This window comes from Opisthorchis viverrini (genome assembly GCF_000715545.1).
Source record: "Opisthorchis viverrini unplaced genomic scaffold opera_v5_52, whole genome shotgun sequence".
NCBI lineage: Eukaryota > Metazoa > Platyhelminthes > Trematoda > Opisthorchiida > Opisthorchiidae > Opisthorchis > Opisthorchis viverrini.
Window position 1 is genome coordinate 1,571,725 of NW_008751708.1, and position 25,757 is coordinate 1,597,481.

A 25,757-nucleotide genomic window follows, 5' to 3' on the forward strand; every position below is an offset into this window, starting at 1 on the left:
CTGCGTCGAGCTAAAAGCTCAAATATCTTTGTGGTTGCCGGAGATCTGACTTCACAAGTTAGCAGGCTTAGTGCATTTGAGAATCAGTCGGGTGGTAGACATGGACTGGACTCGTTGCGTACGAAAAGTGGTAAACGATTGCTTCGGTTGTGTGCTAACTGCAGGCTGTTTTATGCAGTACTGACCTCCGAAATAGCCGGTCATCTGGCCACATGCTGAGTGAGGCTCTTATTGAGTGCGGTTAGCACGGAAGGTCACTTACCCAGTGAAGTTTGGCTCCTTTTCATTCGGCTAAAAATCCTAATCACCAGTGCAACGTCAACGCGGATAACCTTTTTCGTTTTTGTGGCTCGCATTTTCCATTTATAATTTGGATTAGTGTTTTTCCGTGAAACTATCAAGGGAGATACTTGATGTCCGCGGGTGTTTTAAATCTGTCTAGCTGACGTACAGATCAGAGTACGTTCTTGCTCCACTGGGCAGAAACTCGTAAAATCCTGGAATTGTCTAGTCCATTTAGATGTCCAGTGTAGAGGGCGGAACATGATACCATCTTTATTTCTAGCCGTCAAAACAAAAAGTGGAAGTTTGCAATACCTAAAGATTCACAGGTGAAAAGTTCTGGTGGGATGTTGATATTAAAGCGGAGTTGTCCAGGCTGTCTCTCATTGTTCGTGGGAAGTTATGCATCATCTAACTATCTTGTACATCAAAACTTTTGTTCTATATTGACTCCCGAGGATTGCTCAGTCTAACCATAAAAATGCCGACCAGGATTGGTCCCAAAGAACTCGCCACAGAGAGAGTGGCTTACACAGATGATGGTGTCACAGACGGTCACAGATTCCCGCGGAGAATCTGACAATTAACAATTCGTGAGTTGTGTGAAAATCACCAAGTCATTAGTATGCTACATTAGTGCTACATTATGTGTGTAGTAAAGATATGGTAAGATCGCCGAAATCTCATTCATATGAGACATCACTTTTCCACAGGGGCTGTTAATCAAACAGTCAAACGAAACATTCTTCCACTCCAGCATCGAATGCGGGAGTATGACTGAGTTTCTCAGGTTCGACAACACCGACAACAGGTTCAAGCAAGCCTGCATTTAAGTTACATCGATAAAATGACCAAGTTGACTTTCAGTGATTTTGAAGTGTTAGTAAAGGTCAGTGGAAAAAATTGGAGCACAGGACACAACAGCAAATAGTTCAAGCTATCGATAGTAGAATGGTTGTCCTAGAACTCACATATCATTATGTTTACAGTGAATGGATATCACGAGCGCCAGCTCAATTAGCAGACAGTTTTGCACATTGGAATTGCTAGAACTAGAGGCCCGATAATTTTCCTCGTAGTCAATAACATACTGATATCTTTCCGTATAATGTGCTGCAAGTCTACCACCTGAGGATTCCAAGGTGAAGATAAGCAGCGGAGCTGGATGGATTTTCGACAACGTTGAGGAATGTGTGTGTGTGAGCAGTATGTCTTTAGAGCTGACGCTTTCTTTTTTGGATCCAGTCGTATAAGTCACAGCAGTCATCACATACTCATTGATCAAAACCCAGTGTTCCTGCGGTGTTTGTGGTGCCGTTGAATTGAACAAGCTGTGAGCAACAGCTTCTCGGAACTTCTGTGATATGTTGACGCATTTAATCCTGAGTCTGGTCGATAATAACTTCGAGGAGTATTCTCCAGGAGCAGTCATTTTAAATCACATGATTGCTTAATCCGTATTACAATCACCATAACGCATCATCTGTGTTAGAAAGACATCCTTCAAATTTCTTTATCGGAAAATAACATAAACTAAGAAATACCCACGTTGACTTTTGGTTGCACATTCCCGGTATTGAACCACAAGTTCCCGATGGCATTTTCCATAGCCACACTCGTCGCCAGGATTCCCGGCTCCAATTCCGAACTACCCGAATATTTCTCTCCGTGTCCGGTTGTCAAAACCGAGAGAGGGAGAGAGGGAGCAACAAAGAACTTCCTATTTAGCATTTAGCCCCCAAAGTACCTTTTGTTATTATCCACCATGGTTAAATCTTGCGATTACAATGAACCTAGAACCAGTATAGAAGAACCGAGGAGATCAGTGGAGCAAAACGATAACCTGTTACTGGTGGCATGTTCAAATCGACGAGTAAACATCATGTTTGCACTTTGGACTAATGGTTGACCAAAGAGTTGGGTCTAATACGATATAACCCTTCTGTTTAAGCAGATGGGGACTGACTCCGTCGCTTGACTTGTGTGACGTGTATGCTGAAGTGTGACGGTGTGTTTAGCTGTTGAAGGGCCAGTCAGTCCGGTAAATGAACTAGCAGGAAACATTTTCCAATCCGGATGCATGTGATGGGCACACATTAATTAACTATAACTCTTTACATAACCTCAGGATGAAAAAAACAGTCCCTATCCAGTTTCAGTAACATCGATGTTCGATTAATCGTCTATTCACGCTCTAACTGTTGTGTATGAGAGAATTACGATTCCAAACAGTCACTCGATTGGTGGTGCTACTCAGCTGCACGTGGAGTCCGAAGGCTGTTTCGAGTTTTATGTGGCTGGCATTCGGATTATCGAAATGTTGTCTCTGTTTCATCATATAAGGTCAATATAAGCGGATATTGTGGAGGTGAGGGAAACGGAATTGTCTGGAATAAAAACATCCGAGGCTACATTAGGGTACGGCGCTTCCAGACATCACATTTCTCTCTTCACTGATGCCAGTGTGATGTGGATCACCATGTATCGAATGTGACAGCTTGCGCGGTGGCACTGCTGTTTGAAGAAGGTGGGTTTAAGTACGACCGTATCATCCCCTGCTTATTTAGGACCGCTAAAAGTTGTAGTAAACTGACGAAGGAGCACAATTCACTTCGTGATAGGACTTGATCTTTTGATCTTTATAAGCACTCTTACATTTGTTTCGAATGGGATGACATCTTTCTAGATATGTATTTCATGACTCGTCATTGGGTCTTGATCTGAACACCTCTGGGTTGATGTCCTTATTATATGGATGAGTGGCAAAGCTATTCCGGGACAGACAGTGCTCCGACGTTGCGCAACCAGCTCAACTGTTTTTAAAACCGTGCAGTACACCCTTGCACCGATTACACGTTTATATCAAAGTTATGCGGCAATAAGAATAGTTAGCTTTTTCACTAGCTTTGGCGATCTTTCGAAGCAGTTAGTTAGGCTCATGAAGTAGACATTATTGTATTGTGTGCTTTTGATAGAAAGCCTGATAAAAGGAAAGTGTCGTAAGCGTTGGGAATAGGAGCATTCTTGACTCCAAAGGCAATGTAAGGCCATCGAAAGTCACATTTTCGCCAAAGTAGACGTCTACATGGACTGTTTCATCAACAAACGTGCGGCTCAGTATCACACAGTATACGGAGCAAACAAGAGTCGAATACAAACAGAAAATAGTTCAAAATCACCTCAGGCCTCAGCTAGGACATGAGGAGCTAGACCTGTTGGGCTCTCTCCGACGTGGTCAGTTTAGGCAAAATCTTACCTGTGACAGGAAATTAGCATATAACGCTCAAGTAAAAAGTATGAACCTCAAAAACACATGAACAATCATCGGCTTCGGTCCAAAAATGAATGAATATTAGTAGTCGTTGTCATCATTTCGGGGATATCCCCTCAGGGTGATGGTGGTATATCGAACTAATCTCTTGATTCCCAATAGAGAATATGTACTGATTTTTGAATGGTCATTGAATTAAGGCAATCGGTTGTATCTGAAAGCTTTCACACCTGCGGTAGTTCATTAGGTCTGAAAAGATGTAGAGACTGTCCCTGATCTTAATTCAACCTGACCTTTTTGATGATTTTCAACCAACCAAGAAGAATAAAATTCCAACAAGCTTATTAAGGACGATGCTTGAAGTACACCACCATCGAGGAAATCCAAAGCATTTCCTGAAAAATGATGACTTGTGAGAACCTTTGGCATGTTTTCTGATCCAGATTAGTGAAACTATCAAAGTGATTTTTCAAGTTATTTCATGAAGTTGAGATGGAGTTTTCCACTTTGTCCAAAGTGAATGCTCCGACTGTGCTCCTATATATATATGTACGAAACACACATATCCGCGCCGCACGGTGGACTTGTTTAGTGGACTTCAGCCTCTACGAGGTACACTCTTCGGGATGGTTTGTTCATATAGCTAAACTGAAGTGAGAACCACGGAACACGAACAGTTGCTGCGAGGACGTATTCTTTTACAACAACTGAAAGAACGCTGATTATTGGTAACCTGATAAATCTTGCGTTATTTTGCGTTGCTTCATGCTATCCTTTAGATGCACTGTCTTTAACTGCTTCAATGAACGATGTTGTATGCGCATTCTTGGCTTAGTTATGTCAGGGCCTGGTGATTCAATGGTGCTTTGTTTATGATAAACTGCTCATGGTGATGGTTCAGCAATAAATATGATACAATGGTATGAGATATTCACCTTGAAGTCTTTTTTGAAGAGCAGATCAATCAGTTCGGGAAAAAGAAGCTTTTGTGTCGAGTGATTTTTTGCAAGAGAGGACGAAGTTACCTGCTTCCAAATAGGTCTTTTCGGTGGAGATGATTCATCTTGAAGAGGGCGGTTCTCCGGGGGATAACTTTTTTTAAAATTGTGAACAGTAGTGGAAGATTGATCCAAATCTGTAGGTAACTCACTACCTCAAACAGGTGAGAAGAGTTCCTGAATTTCAAACCGTATCATAGTTTGTATCAACCCAACATCTTATTTACTCTAGACGTGTAACCCGTGAACAGACAGAGCTCATGCAAATGTGACCGAAAACACTGGACTAACGGAAGGGAAAACTGAACTCTCACGGCCATAAATCACTTTATATGATTTCCCGTATATGTGCATGCAGTTTCCAACACCCGACGATGTAGTTGGATATTTCTATACTCACTAAGGAAAGTTTGACTGATTTTTTTTCAGACACAGTCCGGAAAACGCTCAAAATTATCAAACATGTGCGAATAACTGCCGGCACCACACGTCCGTTTGGAGGAAAGAAAGATAAACAAACAAACAAATAATTCGCACATTTTGCATATTGTAGATCCCTAGCCAGAACAACATATTGCCACGAGAAAGCACGAGACTGATTCTAGAATTCCAGAAGATAAAAATAGTCAGTGTAAAATCGTTTCACACCAGATTATAAAGGCCGATTCACATTTTGCACACATGATTATCACATATTAAAGAGCCTGAAGCATTTAGGCCGCTCGGAATGAAAACACGAAGAAACGTCTACAGCTTCAGATATGTTTACAACGAAACGAAGCACATATAAGTTTTTTTTGCAATGCTGCAGTACCGATTGGTTTCCAAAACGTCGTAATGCTACGAAAGTAGTTGAATCCGGGNTATATATATATATATCCGCGCCGCACGGTGGACTTGTTTAGTGAACTTCAGCCTCTACGAGGTACACTCTTCGGGATGGTTTGTTCATATAGCTAAACTGAAGTGAGAACCACGGAACACGAACAGTTGCTGCGAGGACGTATTCTTTTACAACAACTGAAAGAACGCTGATTATTGGTAACCTGATAAATTTTGCGTTATTTTGCGTTGCTTCATGCTATCCTTTAGATGCACTGTCTTTAACTGCTTCAATGAACGATGTTGTATGCGCATTCTTGGCTTAGTTATGTCAGGGCCTGGTGATTCAATGGTGCTTTGTTTATGATAAACTGCTCATGGTGATGGTTCAGCAATAAATATGATACAATGGTATGAGATATTCACCTTGAAGTCTTTTTTGAAGAGCAGATCAATCAGTTCGGGAAAAAGAAGCTTTTGTGTCGAGTGATTTTTCGCAAGAGAGGACGAAGTTACCTGCTTCCAAATAGGTCTTTTCGGTGGAGATGATTCATCTTGAAGAGGGCGGTTCTCCGGGGGATAACTTTTTTTAAAATTGTGAACAGTAGTGGAAGATTGATCCAAATCTGTAGGTAACTCACTACCTCAAACAGGTGAGAAGAGTTCCTGAGTTTCAAACCGTATCATAGTTTGTATCAACCCAACATCTTATTTACTCTAGACGTGTAACCCGTGAACAGACAGAGCTCATGCAAATGTGACCGAAAACACTGGACTAACGGAAGGGAAAACTGAACTCTCACGGCCATAAATCACTTTATATGATTTCCCGTATATGTGCATGCAGTTTCCAACACCTGACGATGTAGTTGGATATTTCTATACTCACTAAGGAAAGTTTGACTGATTTTTTTTCAGACAGTCCGGAAAACGCACTTATTGCTCAAAATTATCAAACATGTGCGAATAACCAGTCCGGAAAACGCTCAAAATTATCAAACATGTGCGAATAACTGCCGGCACCACACGTCCGTTTGGAGGAAAGAAAGATAAACAAACAAACAAATAATTCGCACATTTTGCATATTGTAGATCCCTAGCCAGAACAACATATTGCCACGAGAAAGCACGAGACTGATTCTAGAATTCCAGAAGATAAAAATAGTCAGTGTAAAATCGTTTCACACCAGATTATAAAGGCCGATTCACATTTTGCACACATGATTATCACATATTAAAGAGCCTGAAGCATTTAGGCCGCTCGGAATGAAAACACGAAGAAACGTCTACAGCTTCAGATATGTTTACAACGAAACGAAGCACATATAAGTTTTTTTTGCAATGCTGCAGTACCGATTGGTTTCCAAAACGTCGTAATGCTACGAAAGTAGTTGAATCCGGGTAAGAATGAACCGAGTACGTCAGAAACTGGAGGTGTATTTTGTCGCAAGTGTTCGAGTAACTATACACCAACCATTTTTCTGGCCAACAGTTGCTGAAAAAGAACGACACAAGGTGTTGGATAATGAAAGATTGTGGAGAGTTAGAATATAGCATAGAGCGTAAGAATGCTTTGGAAAACTAAGAAAATCGAGTGAACATACTGCCAGAAATAAAAAACGATCAGATATTTGGTGGTTGAATAGCATTCGGGCAGAAGAACGCCTACTTTATTGATTTTTCGATCATTCATCTGCTTCACTGTCTCTCCAGTATTCCCAATCACAGTGCATTTGAATGCCTTTTTGATTTGCAACAGCTAGGTGCGCTTCCTCAGTAACGACGTTTTCTGAGGTAAACTATGTGTGAACCTCTCGAGAGGATGAAGGAGAGTGAAGGTTGCCTGAATTATGGCTTATCCGGGACATCTATCGACGAAACCCCTCCGATGGACTGGAGAACGTCTCCCAAGAAAATTCCACCTCGTGGAAGGAGGGTTATCAATACGAACCGTCTCGCACTTCTTAAGAGCCCGAATAAAAAGTATACATTTCATCCAGGTGTTTTCGAACAGTATACGTTGTCCTGGAGTGTTGTGATTCACATATTCCAGCGCAGCAATGTGAACCTGTCATCTAGGTTATTGGGAACCATCGTTTTCTCTCCTTTAGACAAAAATCAACCAGAAACCACCAAACACTGAGCTATCACGAAAAAGCCTCTAGACAGCGGCGAAAATACTAGCGTATGCTGAGAATTCAATAAATAATGAGCTTCCATGCGGTATTTCATTGCATCCTGTAGCCGTGTATTCTTCATATAGTGGTTGGACTGTGGTTTGGTCCGTTCGTCCATCCAGGACTACATGACTACATGGTAAATTCAATTTCAGGCAGAAGGGGTTCGTTACTGGTGCGGATTAGTGTATTCACTCTGTTGTGACGACTTCCTTGACATAATGGCCAACTTCTAGATCTGGGTCAATGGCTCGTGCAGTGGGTACTTCTTGAGGAGTCAATAAGCCAAATGGGATGTCCGATGTGATCCCGTCTACGGTCGTGGGTGGTCTGCTTTTTTGGGAGCAATCGTGATGGAAAAAATTCCGCGTCTACAAGATTCTTTTCTCAGCATTCTCCTGAGCTTCTGTGATGGGGGAGTACTGTGCAAGGAATCATTCTATGTTGTCTATAAAGCCACCAGGATAAGTTGGACACACCGCTCCAAAGGGCGCTCTAAACCACAAAGGCGGTCTTCTGCGGCGATGCCACGTCGCATCTAATGTTGCCCTTTTGATTGCATATAAGCCTGACTACTTATTAGTAGTAAGATTCTAAAACCATTTTTCATTCTCCTGACTGACAGCCACGGCCTGGCATGCCTGATCAAATGCACAGCCACATAAAAATGTCCTTACGCAACTGCTTAGGGCAATTGTGTTTGGAGGCACAACAGTGTTGGGAGAATGTCTATGCATCTATCCTCGATAGGCAGTTTCGCACGTATTTAACAAAACCCATTAAAAGTTGAATCCGGGAGCCAGAGAAACTGTACTGCTTAGTGCCAAGACCAGATGGCTTAGCTTCGGATTCATGTGGCTTTGGTAAATTCGGTGTCCGTAGTAGAACCACCGAACTAACATCTTCCCCTATTCAACTGTAATCGTATTGGTTCAGTCACCAGAGATATCCTTGAAGTGCAATATTTTCAGGGAAGATTCTACTTACCGGTATTGCATAAATGAACAGAGCTAGAAGAAGGCCAACCAGGATGGCAATGAGGACTCCAATGAAAACCCATTTGCAATTTTTCCAAATGATGTATTTGAAAGACTTCCACGGGGATGTGATCCAAAGGAAGGAAGTTGCAGGTCGGCTGTAGAGGATTGCAATATATGGAATAGTTTGAGAATGCGCTAAGTGGCTGGGAATTGCGCTATCAAAATTGACTTACTAGAACTTCACCTTGAAACGGATATTACACCGTAAACTTCCCAGTGAGTCATTTTAGGGGTAATTTGGTTTAAAACTTTGGTGGTTGGTTGAAAAAGGTGAGTGAACCTATAGCTGGTTTGCATTAACCTCATTCGTGGTCACGAGGGAGAAACATTCGCGTAGGTTGATTAGACTGATTATATTTACCCAGTTCACTTTTATTTCTTCAGGTCCCCTATGTACTGGATCCACTGTATATTGACAGCCAGCTTTGAGATAGAACAGGTAGGATGGAATCAGGACTTGCACTTATAAGGAGCTGTAAAAAACAGGCAGGTGTGTATGTGTGAACCAAATTGATATCCAGAATACTGTCGTCTGTACAGACTTCTCCGTGTCTGCGCATTTCTCCTATCGTTAGAATGTTCAGCTTTATTGTTTCGTCCTCTTTCAAATATGGGGTTCCGTTCATATTCGTCGCTAACTTGTTTGTAAGGTTATGACCATAACCACAATATTCACGGCCCAGTGTAATCCCTCATGGACTGATCACATCGCATAAGTCATTCGTTTCAAGACTCCCACCGTATAGTTGACACTCATTCAGATTACACTGTCGGACTGTGATTTTTCGCAGCTTCGGGCGATTTTATCTTATACTCCGTTGCCAACTCAGACTCCGATGTGATTTCGAGCTCAGGTTACTCTCTGAACATGAACGCCAATTTTATTAACATTTTGTTCTGGTTACCTTTGAGATGAGCATCATTTGGCAATGCGACAGCTGTAACTTCACTACCATAAGATTTCTATCTTGTCACTGTCGCCGCTTTACCGGTTCGCTTTTCAACCTTATTCGGACTACCATACAGATATGGCATTTTATTGATAGCTGGACGCCTGTTACTCAATAAATCAATTAGAAATCGAATCACCAAGCTCAACAGTAGGAAGATACGTAAATCAGTGAAGACAAAAACTTGTACAGGCCTAGTGCAGGTTCACAGAGGCCCGAAAGCACAAAAACATTGTTTTCACAAACTGTAGGCGCTTCCTGAATGTTCCAGAATGTTACAGCAAGTCATGCGAACAGTGAACTCCATGGGAATTCAAAGGCTCAAAGAGCCTGAATTCATTCGCCACTGGTGCCGATGATGTCTGTTTGGTAGCGTTTTCCCACGCAAATCGCTTCCATCCACTCAGCATCCGGACCAACCATGAGAGCGATATAACAGGTTAAGGAGTCGGGATTTAATCACCGATAGTTTTTGAATCCGGACTTTACTTTTGTGTGCGATCCACCACCAGGTATTGAGCGGGTGAGTGGAACTAAACGTCAGGAACTTGAAGGTAACACTATTAGATGTGGTTAACTAGGTATTGCTGAGGGTGTGCCTCCTAATTGGTGGAGAGAATTGCACGGCACTTCGAGATGTGGGGCGGTATATCCTTTAAAGACATCCGTGCGCGGGCTGGAATGCGGGCCATCGAGACGGATGTCTGCGATGCTAACCACTATGCGTTCTAGTGGTGTCGGTCGAGCCACGACACGACAACGCAGGACAGGAAGCAGTAAAACAAAACGACTGTAACGGACAGCTATATCATTCCTTTTTCTTGTAATTCAGGGTCGTAATCTGTTCGTCGCTCAGTAAGTCAACTGCACGTGACAAGGGAACGCTTCGCTATCGGTCATTAAACATGACGACAACCAGATGATAGCGACAGCGATTACTGTGTTTAAAACCAGTCGATACTCACATGACAGACCGGAAGCTGTGTTTAGCGGTGCTCACGTGACAACCATTCCGGCTCATCCGTTTTATGGAATGGACCTGATGTTCAGGTACACTGGTCATGGACCAAGGAGCTTGATTACAGAGGCTTTGCTTTAGTAACACCGACAGAATGGCTATGAGTATACTGGCAGGGTCAATGGGTTGTAAATTTCGGACAAGCGAGATCCAGGTACAAGATCAACCTGCTGTCTTTGCAACTTAGAAAAATCGCAGCATGAGCGCAAACCATGTCTTACATGTAAGACGAAATGAATCGATTTCATTGAAAGTAAGTGATAGGATTAGACTGTTACTTTGCTGCTTCGCGACTATCTATGCATCACTATTCGAGCAATCAGATGGGGTAGAGGGGATTCTACCCTCATGTCTTCACATAATCTTTTTAATCTAGTCAAGTATTCCCTGTCACCTACACCACATCACGTCTACGTGATTTCAATCCCTAACGAAGATGTCATAGCACTTACAGATCCAGAGAGACAAGCGAAATTTGCTAATGAAATCCAGGAAGAATAACCATTTGTCGAACTTTGAACGAAAGATAAAGAACTCACACCCGATCACAGTGATTTAAAATTCCACCAATCTGTCGACCATAAAATTTAGGCACCTACGCCAACCGACAAAACCTTTTAGCGACACTCAACACTGGTCTGATGTGCCAATCAAAAGGGACCTTGCTGCTTGATTCTCTGTCTGCCTTAAAACTTAAATAACTGGGTATGACGAGGCTAACGTGTAAAAAGCGGAACGTTGCCGAGTTGGGAACCCACTGACTGTTTACCAAACCGCTTTGAAGCGATGACTTCTCAGTCTGTTCCAAACTGTTTCCAATGAAGCAAAGACCTAAAGTAATTTTTTCAAACAGGTTCACTTGCGCGAACAACTTTTTTTCGTTAATTTGTAAGTGTCCGGTTTCATACCGTAATGAACCGCTGGTGGTTGTCCTACCAGGGGCAGCATAGTGTAGTATCGTGCGTTGGGATTGCGAAGATCCCACATCTGTGCGTTCCTAACACCTCTCCACAAATGTATGAATGAATTTCTGAAAATATCAAGACAGATCAATCAACACAATGCACAGTATCCGAATAAATTATAGTTCGACCCATTAACCGATCAATATGAAGCGTCACATGCGTTCGTTTCGTGTAGGCAGACAACGCAGCACCAATCGATACGTTCGTAGGCAAAAAACCTAAGCCGACTAAAAATCTGCACGGTGGGCTAAAACCGGAGCAACTTTAGAGAGAACACCAAGCTACAAATCCTTTATACTGAAGGACTGCAAATCCTCTTTCATACAGATGAGTATCAGTCCCTTCAAAGAAACGCAACAACAATTCTTTTTGGTAGAAAAACTGACTTTGGAGGGTTCAACTTCGGATTTAAATTTGGCTCATCACGTGCGCGACCAGCAGGTCGCAAAGCCTCCTCTTCTTTTGTGACAATTTCCAGCTCCATTTCGATTTTCCCCTGCAGGATGAGCAATAAAAATACCTCACAACTCGGATCCCGAAAGCAAATGGTTAAAAGGTCATTCGATCGTTTCAAACCATAGGAAATATGCACAACTTTTTAAGAACCAGTTGGCAATCTATGTATAGAAAAAACCGCCTTACCACCTACTTGACTCATATTAACATAACTTTAAGGGCGAATATGCTGATAAAAAGGACGGAAATGGCAAAAAATCTTAAGATAACTGTGACAAAGTTAAAGTCACAGGAGCGGTAACTAATAAATGAAATAAAGTAGGCACATGATTATGTAGTAAACTGTCTGCCGGATGCCTAACCCAAATCACACTTTCATATATTTCGATGCGAGAGCGCATGTAAGAGGCTAGTGAGGGTGCGTGTCACTCAACTGTCTTGTGGGAAGGTCTGGGACTGTCGACCGATATCCCCGTGATGGGGACCCACCTTGAGGGGGCGTGGGACAAAAGAAGGCTCCTGAGAGGCGCCACGACGGGGCGAGATGGCCCAAGTGATAAAAGCACGAATTTACTGACCGGAAATTTCGTGGTTCGAACCCGACCTCTGCCTCTCAATTTCACCTGTCTAGGCTTGGGCAACCTGGTAGTATCCCAGCCCTCGTGCAACCTTCGGGTGGCATGGCAGTTAGGCACCGAAAGGGTGCTACAGCTGAACGATATTTCGATGCATCGTTCAGAATATTGCTACTGTTCATATATTCGATAGACACTATCAAATTTAATCTCATCATTCCAACACTATCTTTTAGGTCGATAAAACCTCTGGACCGGTTTTGCCCTTCTAAAGGCTCATCATTTAGGTCTAGTCACCAGACCTTCCATCTGATCTCTTAGTTGGACAGCAAGCTGCAAAACAAGTCGAAGTATGTTGTAAAAGGAGGATATAGGCGAAATTCAGTCCGGTTATCTTGAAAATGATCACAGTTTATTATTCTTACGAGCTATCGAGTCACAAATTTGCTACCAGTGGGCACACGAGTGAAAGTCACGCAGTGTTTTTCATCAAGGTGTGGTGAGTGCGAATTCTGCTCCACGTCGGATAGGTTTCTGTGAGCTAATGATGGGCTCTCACTCGTCTTCGCTTCAGTCAAGTTTTGAAGTAAGGTAAAGAAAATAGAAAAGATATGCAGTCTATTTATGTAAGCTGATATCTTCGATGATTTATAGCCGTCCAGATCAACTAAAGGGCTATTTAGCTGACAAGTGACTAATTCGCATACTCAATTGCCGTGAACACGAGATTTAAATGACCTTTAAACGATTCTGTCAGCTGTGACATTTCTCCACCCAATACTCGGTGCAGTGGGCGTCTCATGTCTTATTCGAGCGGCTATTTATTACATCAAGGCCTTATTTTATAAGTTATGTGGAAAGATCTAACTTTGTAGATGGGCCTTCAGACGGGGTGAAACCAGTAATGGGCTGCCAACCAAATTCCCTGAATCCTGAATGCTTGTAGAAGCGTCTTTTTGACCACTCTTCTATTTCCACCGTGAACTTTCGAAGAAGGACACTCAAATTTTCAGTAACTATAGTTGTCTATCAAATTTTTGATTAATTTTGCTGTGGTTGTCCAAGGACTGCCAAAGAATCACCTTGTGTATTGAAAAGGTGCAAAAAAGTATCAGACTAACACTAACAAAGCATGATAACTGGCCGCTTTAAGGATATGACATGACCTTTTATTCGATTCCACAGGATTTTCTTCCGCGACCACTGTCCTTAGTCAAATACCATGGCTTGATAAGCAAGTTTCTCTTGCCTGGGTGAAAATACAAACTGATGGCTGGCAGGGTACTGATTTTCGGAATAAACAATTAACATTGAAACAAGTTTCACCCCATGCATTTAGTCGAAGAGCATCACAAATTTTTAAACCAATAATTGATCCAAAAGAATTACAAATAGACCATTTAACTTTTTACAGGTTAGTAGAGACAGCCGGATCTAGTCCCCTTCAATATTCTCTGAAGCGAGCAAATGAAGACCATAGGATGATAGGTTTGCCCCAACTAGGTTACTGGTTGAAAAGTAGCCGTTCATGATGGAAGACCTCCTTAACGTATAAAATTATTGCAACGTCAGTTTCAGGGGCTGTTTGTGGAGCATAATTGTGTAAGTACAGTGACTTGGTAGAAAAAGCTGACTCACGGTTAGAACAGCCGTCCCGTCTTGGTCATTCATAAACGGCCAGAATCCTTTGGTTCTGCGACAGTCAAACAAATTGATCATTTGATTATCGCTTCCAGCCGACTGCATCATGTTCAGCGTGCAGAGCTTAGCGTTTTTCGCAGGAGCCGGCATGTTGGATAGTTTCAGTTCAAGCGTACCCAAGAAATCATTGGGATTGAACAGGTCGTTGTCCCACACCTGCATGATAAGAACCGGAGGCAGACGCCTCTCAGTGGCATCAAGGGAAAAGAAACTTTCTTTGCGTCTCACCACAAGCATGTTCTCCGCTGGCATATAATCGAATGGGAAGACAAAGCGCCAGTTGAAGTTACCCTCTCCGTTGAGCGAACGATAATGGACATCCGTCTTTTGCCGTTCGTCTACGCCAGATATCCAACCCTTAGGAGAGAGCAAATGAAGGATTAGTTGCATCAAATACGGTATTTAAAGTATAGTAAAACGCGTCATTGTCCTTTGTGTAGTTTAATCCCACAGAAATGTTTCCAGTCGTTCTATGAGCTTTGACATTCCTTGTTCCGTGTTCCCCTGAGCACCTGCACTGCTCGAAGCTGAGCAACCCGAGGGGGTAGCGCTCAATATACTTGTAGTGGCGCCAATTCAGATTTTGGCTGGATAAGTTACCACCTAATACCGTCGAGTAACATTTGATTCAACTGTAAATTAACCCCCCAGGAAGAACACCTCTAAAAAACTCTGAAGGGCGTAGATATATACCTCCCATCACCTACGAATTAGTGTGAAATTCCTTAAGCAAGGATCAGCTCAGGAAGGGACCAACAAACTTCCTCTGCGGTAGTGTTTCCTTCAGATCAATTGTTCAAACGCGGAACGTTTTGGTTTGTAATACAATTTAATAAGACGAAAGAAGATACTTCCAATGAGATAGGATACCCTGTTTGCCCAAGAGTGGAAGTCTTATGCCTTCGCGTTCAATTAGGCCTACAGCATGGGTTTTCTCGTCTGAGAAACACTTTTATTATTGTTAGTTGGGGTAAGTTTATGTGACAAAAACACAGACAAGTTGAGGAAGTCTTGGGCTTAGGGAACTGCTCCAATGCAGTCAGAAGCTTGATTACATTACCGACGCGTCAGACAAGAGGACCTCGACACTGTGTTGTTACCAGATCCAGCTAAAGTAGAAGGTTCCCACCCAAAAGAAACATAGTTCGACATGTACGTCAGTATGGATTTTGAAAAATGTTACAGCAGCAATCACCTTCCCCACGTTCAATCCATTCGTCACAAAGGCAAACGCGCAACAAGATAAATTGTCCAATAGTTGTTTAATCACAGAGGTGATTGAAAGAAACTTCATAATAGATTGGGCAGTCACATGCATAGGGCCAATAACGCAATTTACGGTTGCAAATTGGTTGAGTAGTGTTTTGCATTCCCTGTTTGTCACAATGAATGCTCAGAATCTGTGAGAATTAATGCAAAGTTTCTGGTTTCGCTCACCTTCACAAAAATGTCGGACATTTTTTCACCAAACAAGTTTGCCTCCTGCAAGACCACCTCCACTGTATTCCATACAACGATGCGCAGGACGTATGGTGACGGTTGTCGTGGCGAAATATCAATCGCCGGGCCAGGTGGACCATCAGATACTGGGAAAAGGTCAACCCACATATGCAGTCTCCCCTGGAATGTACGGAAAAGGGTAGAGAAAGAAATCATGTGATTGATCATGCAGTGGGGGGGGGGTTGTCAGAAGTCGAAAAAATGCTCTGATGCACGCTTTAATTCGCAAAGATAAACAGCGTTTTCGATGAAAAAGGGGAACGAGTTTACAGGATAGTTTAATTTTTATATTTAGTATTGCCACTCAGTGACAAGTAGCATCGAGGTATGTGAGAGCTAAAACTGTACAATATGTAGCATTTATATCACAACATCGATGTTTTGTAACTATTTTGAAACGAACTTCACTGTGATTGTAGATCAGAGATTGTAGAGACTGTATATCATTAGAGATTGTAGATCAGACTAAAAGTTGTTGCCATCAAGCTGAAAGTGACCGAAACTGTCCCTGTTCGACAGTCAGATTTCTTCAAAAGGTGCGTATCCTATATGGAAACTTTTAAAGTCAAAACACAACGTATTGGAACAAGATGTTATAGTCCAACATTTCGGTTTCCGTGGGTATATCTTCTTGATTCTTTTGCACAAGTAAACGCTGACCATCGGCCTGTGTGAGTCTGAAAGGTAGCCTTGCCCCTATGATTTAGCCACAACTACCTTTTGCCGACTTTTATTTTGTTTTGCAATGGGTTTTCTTTAGGTTAGGCTATATAGCACCCCCACTCATCTGACAGGAAAAAGTTCGTACAGTTTGTGAAGTCTAGAGGTAGTGGTTCGGTTTCTGGACAGAGAGACGAAGATGGTATAGTGGAGGTTGCAACCGAACTATGGTTTGGGGGAATCTGAAGGCTCCTTAGTAAGACAGTGTCACTTCACTGAATGCTGGTATGACAGGGATATGTCATGGTTAAGTACACAGACAATATCCTTATTAAACGTTGCGGGAGCATTCACGCGCTTGGTTTTGTGTAATAACAAAAACTTGCATCAAAGTAGGAGAATCCATTGACTTTTTTGATGCAACGCATTTTTACCTGCAAAGTTCCACCTTAAGTGACCAAAAAACAATTAATCAGTACTAAATATGTACATCACTAACACGAGTTCCAGTTCGTCTCGTGTGTCAACAGTGCACAGTCCTAGAGTGGCCCAGTGCTACAACAATTTAACTTCACTACCTACATTCAAAATACTGCTTATTCAACTGCGTACATCAGGCAAAATGTGACGAACAAAAGAGCACGCTTTCGAACAGGTGACGTCATTAGAGTAGGACTGGACAAAACCCACAGCCTACCTGTTCCAAATCTGGTTGTACTGGATTAAATAGCGGTCGGCTTTCAACGTGTTCCTTCACAAGTGGGAGAATATTCAAAATATGCAGTGCAAGACGTTCTTTTGGAGGTCCACGATGAGGATTCGGAACCAGGCCATGTTCAAACTGATCCAAAGTGAACACTTTGGTCCGGAGACGACAGGACGGAGATGAGTTGTTTTCGTCTGTCTCGGTGAATTCCGGAGGTGGGAGGCCATACGATCGGCACATGTCCATCAGGAGCGCTGTAGGAACTTTAGAATCTCTCCATTTGTTTGGACCGTCGATATAGTAGCTTTGTGGTATGCCACAAGTTGCGCGGTATTTTGTTAGGCGACGATTTTCCAGATCAATATAGGTCTCCCCGATTGTATCATTTGCACCAACCATATCGTAGTCCATAACTCGAATGCGAAGATCCTTCTCGACCGGAAGGCGACACTTTAGCTCGAACATTCTGTCATCGCGGAGCCAGAGAAGGAATTGTTTGTAGTAGAAAATTATTTGACAGAATAAACTAGACCGATTTCTGGTAATTTGTATTTTGCGTCACGTTAATATACGAAGGTACGCATTTAGGCTTTTGTTTGAGTGGCTCTTGTTTGTATGACTTGAGTCACAGCACACTCAGTTTTTTGAGCTACTAAAAGGGTAAAACAGTCGGTACTTTCGTTATTTGGCCTGTACATAACCGTGAACAGAGGCCATCTATGCTACTGGGTTTCCAAGTCCCAGGCTTGAAACCACATACAGTTTGAATTATTCTATGGTGTCTTCAGGAGGCTAAACAAGGTCCAATTACTCTAATCCCCCCATATTTAATTAATTTTAGCCGTGGATTTAAGGTAATACCGCTGCCAGCTTCGTAGCAGACCAACCACTAAACTTTCAGAGAAAATCAAGTGACCAAGATAAGAGGAAGCATGCAGTTTACATAATAAACCATGAATTAAGACCTCTATTCAAACCAGTTTGAGGTTTTGCTTTTTGCAACCCGAGGACCAGCGTACTTGATGAATGAGTCAACATCCAGGGCAGAAATATCTCACCCCGAGCAGGTAACCCGATTAGTGCATGTACTGAAACTTTTTAGCCCTAGCTAGCATGAGCTTAGTCGCATGGCTTACTAACCATGTACTAAGTAAATCTGATCCCCGAAATAGTTGGAATGTGCTTCTCCGAGTTTCCGCTCCTTAGGAATCCTAAAAGTAAAAAACCACCACCAAAACCTCGGTGCTATCATTCCGATTCCACTTGTTGATTCGTGTCAATGATAAAACGTGACTGCAGGCGTATTTCTAACTTTTTTCAGTGGACTTTTTAAGACTATACAAACATCACTAATCAGCTGCACCAGCATTCGTGTATCAGGCAGTACACGATAGTTTTTTAGTGCATAGAGCAGGCTAGGAAAACAAGCAGAGGTACAAAGCACTCTGAGGTCAAGTCACTCAACTATTCATACCATCTAGGTAAGCTAATTTGAAAAAATGGTAGGTGCCTAAGTGCAACAGAGGCATGTCAGTCTGTTTCAGACGAAATAAAAACAACCAAGATGAAGACGAAAGTACGAACCTAAGGTTGAGAGTTCACTCAGTGCGACGAGCTAGCCTCTTGTGATAGGATGAGTGGGAATAAGTTCAATTGCTTTAGGCAACCCACGCGAAAGTGATAAGTGCTCATTTGCTGAAACGTTGGCAAAGTAACCTTTACAGTTAAGCAAAACATATGTGGACAGCAGATAGCTAGTCTGAATTAGCGTGCTAAGAGCACTGAAGGCACGGTTAATTTTGATTGTCACTTGACATCTGTGAGCAACAAGCAACACGGGACAGCTGACTCTTGAGAGTGGGATAATTCCGGGTATAAGCTTACGGGTTGAGAATAGAGCACAGATTGCTATACATGTTGAAAGTGGATAGTGGAGTAAAGTTGACAATGCGCATAATTTGTGCGAGAACTCACAGGCCGAATTCCGGGTTCAGTGTGTTGGGCACATACTTGTCTTTGGAATGCACCTTCTTGTTACCAAGTTTGATTTCAATATATGGATCAGCCTGCGGGGAGAGAAGTGTAAATCAGACAAATGAGGCTCTCAAAGACCGGGCTTGACAGTAAACCGGTGATTAACATCCATGTTTTCCATGTTTGTGAATCTTTTGCATAACTCTTACTTAACAACCACGAGTGATCTGAGGGTGAAAACTCATAACCTGGTAAGTAGGATGGTTCAACCTATTAGGTGTGAGTATTTTTTAGCTCTTAGTTAGAACAAACTGAAAACCTGAACGTTTGTAGGGAGTAGGCCTAAGTGGTGTGAGTGCAGCTCGTCTACGCTGTGTGCCGAGAACGTCAAAAGACTTTCAGGGTTTGACCATCGATGTCTTCGGAGCATTGCCCGAATCTGGTGGGAACACCGGATCAGCAATTCTGAAGTACGTCGAGTGGTATTCGGGAGAAATAACTCACCCTCGATAGATGACCTGATCACACTGCACAGGTTGCGCTGGTTTGCCCACGTGCTGCGTATGCCAGTCGACCAACTTCCTCGAAGGACTCTTTTCGCACAACCACGTGAAGGGTGGAAGAGAGCCAGAGGTGGTCAAACAATGACTTGGCAGCGAAGTATAAAAGCCATTACCAGCAAACTCAGCTGCGCTGGTCATTGCCGTCTTCCTGGATGGAGACCCCGAGACGGTCCACATCAATGGTTAGAGACATTGTCAGACATGGCCCAGTCGCGCTCTCAATGGCGCTCATGCATCCAAGCTATTGCCTTTAATGCATAGCTCTCTTCCTAACCCCCCACTTAACAGTCCACCTACAGTCCTGTATTTACGCACTGATTTATCAGCTCCCACCTCCAATGCGTAGCTACCTATCCCACCTCCCCGAATCATCGGTGAACGAAACTGTGGTAGCTCTAACCACTGTACGACAAGTACGCGGTTGTTACAGCTGGCAGTCATGATGATGGTGACGTCCGGAAGCAACTCATTCTACCAGCTGTGATTTGAAACTAATGACAGACGTCTGGATACAACAATGACTTCGAATTCCCTCATTGCAGAAAAACGCGACTATTTGACCTTTTTACTCAGAGCTGGTTCGTTTAGGGTATCTAATTCTAAATGGTAATCCTTCTCAAGCCAGTACCACGAAAATGGTGGTCGCCCAACAGTTTGGAAAAGAAGACCAGCCAAACTCAATTATTTAGGTCTACTTGTATTGTTCTATGGGAGTCTGCTGGTATTCTACCAATGAACCAAGTGTGTTAGGAGCTGTTTTAAGTACCCAAGAATAGGAGAACCAAGTTCATACCAGCAACATTCTTCAGGGAACTTCAGCTAAGGTTCTGGCAGTCTAATTATGTCTGATTATGTATGTAGGGATTGAACCAAGTGTCGGAACTTACTAATCCAGACGGATCGTTGGGTTGAAGGTCCGTTGCTTTGATGATGTAGACACGCACTATACAGTCTTCGGGTTTTGGAGTGACCATCAGATCTTTGAAGTACCTAACAGGGAGATCTGCCTTCGGGTCCTCTGGGAGCGCATAGATACGGAATGTTCCTTTGAAATATCCAACTTCATCATCAGCATCCTCGCTGGATTTCTTTATCGCTTTCAGGGGCATGTTGTCACAAAAATCCTTAAATTCGTGGAACTCTTCTTCTTTCTCCAGGGGTCCGTTCAAAACCTAGGAAAACAAAAGTGATGAGTTCGGGTACATTGAGGAAAAAGACTTGAAATATGTCCGCTGGTCATTTTTTCAAAGGCACTTGGACTGTGTAGTCGAAAACACCAACCTGCAAATGCTCATTGATTTCCTTTGTGAGTCTTCTGCCAAGGTTTGCCTCGAATAAGGTCTTAAAATGTACGTTTAAATATCTCACCAACTAAGTGGCTAGATCTATGTTATTTTTTCAAATGTGAACTAAGCGACCAGGGTCAAAACCTCCAGTTAACCTTGAAGAACAGAGTGAATCTGGATTAGTGAACACAAAGGTATTACATATCTATTTCGTTTTCATTGAGCAGCACCGAACGTGAGTGCTTTTCACGACGGTCAAACGACTGCGCCTTATCAATAGTCAAGTGAATGATCAAATGAATCCTGTTGGCTTAATCTGAAGAGAAGGTCTGCCAAGTTTTTTTTGCGTTAAACCGAGGTTTCTGGCTCTATACTCGCCGGCCTAGGCATTCCACTTGTAGCTGTCGGCGTCATGTAACAATGAAAAGGCTCCCACGGAAAAGTTTTAATTGTGAACAACTATTTACCCTCCAACGCTCAACTGTTACCCCTTCGGATTTTGCAGGCTACGAACTACCTTCAAACTGTTTGCCCTCGTGTCCAGTGTTTCTCAAATGATCACGTGATATAATTGTGTTCTAGCCTTTCAGAAAAGCTCCGTTTGACTGATTTACGCAATGAACCTTTCTATCCCGCATTCTTTTGTCTGAGTCACAGGTCTCCAAACTTGAGTTATCATGCCTGGAGCCGGCCAGTTTGTTCTTGCTTTTAGTTTCGAAGCAATGTGCACAAATGATTATTTCTCACAAATGACAAGTAAAGTGCTTCTCAGGATCTGAATACAACTCGCCTCACTCTAAACTATAGCTACAGACAAGACAGAGTCCACCGATCATTTGTCACTCCTGTAATAATCCAAACATATGACTTTTATCTTCTGAATATTAGGTGTTGAGTGCGTTGCGTTTGGTCATAGTTACAGGTCAAATGGGGCTGAGTTGAACCAAGGAGCTATTAGGTTACTTGGCTCAGGGTTGAACCAGTGACCTACCGCAAATGGCTAAGTTTGTACCACAAATTTCACATTCGGGTTATCGGATGGAGTTGAGAATATGGGTATCTCTGTTAACTTTTGGGCTATCTATCAAGCATTGGATTCCAACAAGTGGAGCAGTCTAACTGTTTAGTATTGTTCACTCAATTCCTGGTGGAGTTCGAACAGATATCCCTACCCTTTAATGATGTCCTTGGACAGGAAGGTGGAAGATATGAACAAAAAACATCAGAAATATAGCAGCCACGCTTTCTTTCCGTTGCTGCCATCCGCTTGAATGTATCAAATAAATGGTATATAACGAGTCTTGAAAAATGTTTCTTCAGCTAAAGCTGCAAACTCCATGGTGTATTACTACGTATCCAAGATAAGCTGAAACAAACCAACAGGCTACGTTTGCTAGTACAAAGCATTGTGAATAAATTGACAGTTGTTGATCTGGATCTATGCTATGTAGCAGCATGAAGCGTCAAATACAAACGACCTTTTTGTTGTCATTCTTAACTACTCGTAAAGAGCACAGAAAAAACCACACAATGGCTGTTCATTCCGGTTATCCGACAACCCTGGGGTGCGACTATTGAATTCTAGCTTCCAGAATAATTTGAACAATCGAACAGATAGTTACACTAGACTGGTACATTTCTTTTGGGTGCTATGATGACTGAATCACCCTGTTGATAAGTATAGGTGGCTTAGCGTGAACCAGTTTATTACTCAACTTGAATGGATTTTAAAAGTGCTTCAAGAAAGAACCATTTCCCGAATTGGACTGTGTCCGAGAAATTACACTCATTTGCAAATCAATTTGGGTTCAAGTAGAACATAAGGTCGATGTAAAACTGGGGGATTCGCGCCTACTTGATGAGCCCCGCGAAGGGCGAAACCGGTCGTTGGCTGTCGAAGAGTTTTCAGCAACTTTGTGAGTAGTTTACTTTATGAAAATATACTGCAATATCTCGAATATCGTACCAACTGAAACATGAGGCGGCCTGTGTGCAGCCCATTCAGTTGTAGAATATCATAAACCAGAGATTCAATTGAGTCTCATGTGAAAACCAAATTGATTTGCAAATGAGCGTATTTCTCGAAAACAGTCCGATTTGGGTTCAGGTAGAGCATAAGATTGATGTAAAAATCGGGGACTGCACCTACCTGATGAGCTCCACGAAGGGCGAAACCGGCCGTGGGCTGTCGAAGAATTTTCAGCAACCTTGTGAGTAGTTTCCTTCATGAAAAAATACTTCACTCTTGTTCACTTAGGATATGGAAACTACGCTAGACGCAGCATTGAAGTAGTCCTCTTGTCAGTCCCCTGACTACTAGCCTACTGTGTGAGCTGTGGATTGTGACAGCTGCACAATGATGGCGACTTTGACGCTTTGACCTCATTATCGAGTTATGTCCATCACTGTAGTGTCTGGACTAATGAGAAATTTCCGTGAGCTGTGGATTGTGCCAGCTGCACAATGATGGCGACTTTGACGCATTGACCTCATTATCGAGTTATGTCAATCACTGTAGTGTCTGGACTAATGAGAAATGTCTTCATACAGGTAGTTTCATTGGGCGCGAAACGACAGGGCGGACTTTGGTAAAAATGGTAGTTTTTAATTAAACTGCTAGCCAAACTTAGTACCTGTCAGCATAGTTTGACCAGTTGACGACATTGGGTACTATGCTCATAGGCCGACAATGTTTACGTGGGCACTAGTAGCCAAGACGAAACTCGCCTAGTTCACTCGTATAAAGGGATTCAAACTGATGTGTGACCATATGCTTTATTCGATTACTCCACTAAAAGCCTTTTTCCACTCGATCATTGTAAAACGGCTCACCGGTTGCTTCATTTTCGTACAGCAACTTTGCATGGTCACGCCGATGAGGATGGAATTAGATCCAAATGTTGACACCAGCGTTTTCCAACATTTTAACCACATCCATTGGTCTTTCGAGTAACGGTTAGAACTCTTCAGACCGGATATCAAGTTCACCTCTGATGCTGACCTATTGGACCTTCAGCATTCCGTTTTCTATTCATATAATTACATTTGTAGTCTCGAAGCTTGCAGTTTCAATATCTTATTCACTGGAACCCACTTAGTCATTAACTTTCCGTGGCCTTTCATATTTTCAGACACACCTCTTGCCGACCAGTAAAACCGTTTCAATTTTTTTCAATGTTTTGACTTCTGGGGAATCCAGCCGTGCTCCTTCGCATATATCAGAAACAAAGTTTGGTTTGTTCGCACGAAATAAACCTTAATTGAATTCCTAAGTGTTCCAATGCCAGGTTGATTAGAACATTGCAAAAATGTGACCTTCAGCACTCTGTCTCACAACTTGTTGAGTCGAGAGTATACAATCACTGGAAGTGGAAGACACATTGGAGCATTTGGTTTGTGTTTATTCATTCATGGGACAGAATAAAGGTATTGCATGTGTACTTCAGTCTGACGGGTGGATGGAAGGTATACATGTGTTCAATTTGGGTAAAACACGAGTCCAACTTGAAAAGCAGACGAAGCGCCGGTGTTCTGTTGCAATGTGTGCAATGTGCAATATCATATTACAGAAAGAACTCTGCTTCTTTTCGTCTTCGAACACTTTCTATCGGTCATTGTATAAACATTTTGTGACACTCGTCTCGGCTTCACTCAACTTCCACACATCCTGATGAGAATTCGTACACTTCCCGGAGTCGGGCACGAGTTGGACATGTTCGGGGTCCTGAACACATTAATGAAGCCGGTTCTCCAAACCTGTCTCTTTGATATACTATCCAAAACTGTTACAACAAGGCATGTGGTTTGCAGCATTGTTACCAGAGACCTTCACTCATGTGCGACGAGTGTTCTGTTGTCTGAGCTCATTTTCCAGTGGCCCACAGTAGATGGGGAGTATGACTCGATATTTTAGACAGACGATGTACGTACATGTGCTCCTTTTGTTTTCCGGTGAACTGGAAGGCCTATCTGGGTCGACAATTGCAACAACTATGATAGACCGTTCCATTACACGTACGTAGGGATTGCTGGCTCCTGTGTGTACACCATTTCAAGTTTTGGAGCCCGATCAATACCGAGTAATTTGACAATATCCAGAAGTAGTTGTTATCAGAATTTTGGGGTTGGGTCTATTTTCTGAGCTGTGATTGTGCTATGTTGGCGCACAGATCAAACTTTTGTGCGTGCACAACTCATTTACGAATACTGATCGAAGGAATTGAAAATACTACTTAAGCTTACCTGAAGTGTATCGTAGCCGAGCTCTTTGTAATTTCTACACCGGCCCCATTCGCCTAGAGAAGCGTAGTATTTGGACCACCAGTCAACTTCATCATCGATTTGTTCCAAGTCCAGCTTTGGTTTATTAGGAAAAAAAGGATATCGGTATAGGGATGTAGACCAGAAAGGAAAAAATGTTTAGAAACGATGTTGCAAATGAGTACATACAACACAGATCAATTGACAACAGTTTTTCCTCTTTCTCTTTTTTGTGTGTGCTGAACACAAACGAAACGTGAATAAGTGGTGTAGAGGCGTGGTATTCAGTGTCACTACATAGGTATCCACGATCATGCAAAACACTTGGGCGACTAGTAAACGTACAATCGAACGTTCAGTGATCAGTACGGTCTGATCACCTGTGATATCTCCATTGGCAACCTTCGCAAGTGACCGCTTTTGGTCCTGTGGGAATGAATTTTCATACCACTGAGAACAATGTAGAACAATATGGAATGCCTGGTCAATAGCAGATATCGAGGCCCGAGTGCACTGATATTCGAAAATGTGTGACTTAGTGGCTGATCCGTAC

At 42.6% G+C, this 25,757-nt stretch overlaps 1 protein-coding gene across 1 annotated transcript in view; it reads right to left on the reverse strand.

Annotated features, from left to right (window-relative positions):
- Positions 1–6,175: 6,175 nt before the first annotated feature.
- T265_03596 (hypothetical protein) overlaps positions 6,176–25,757 on the reverse strand; it is a gene marked incomplete at both ends in the record, with an annotated part of 120,663 nt that continues 101,081 nt past the window's right edge. Inside the window, 9 exons of the mRNA XM_009168115.1 lie at positions 6,176–6,868; positions 8,538–8,685; positions 11,910–12,019; positions 14,193–14,612; positions 15,693–15,875; positions 17,113–17,587; positions 19,096–19,187; positions 20,546–20,830; positions 25,187–25,300. Coding sequence (XP_009166379.1) covers positions 6,836–6,868; positions 8,538–8,685; positions 11,910–12,019; positions 14,193–14,612; positions 15,693–15,875; positions 17,113–17,587; positions 19,096–19,187; positions 20,546–20,830; positions 25,187–25,300 — 1,860 coding nt within the window. The remainder of the gene's footprint in view (positions 6,869–8,537; positions 8,686–11,909; positions 12,020–14,192; positions 14,613–15,692; positions 15,876–17,112; positions 17,588–19,095; positions 19,188–20,545; positions 20,831–25,186; positions 25,301–25,757) is intronic.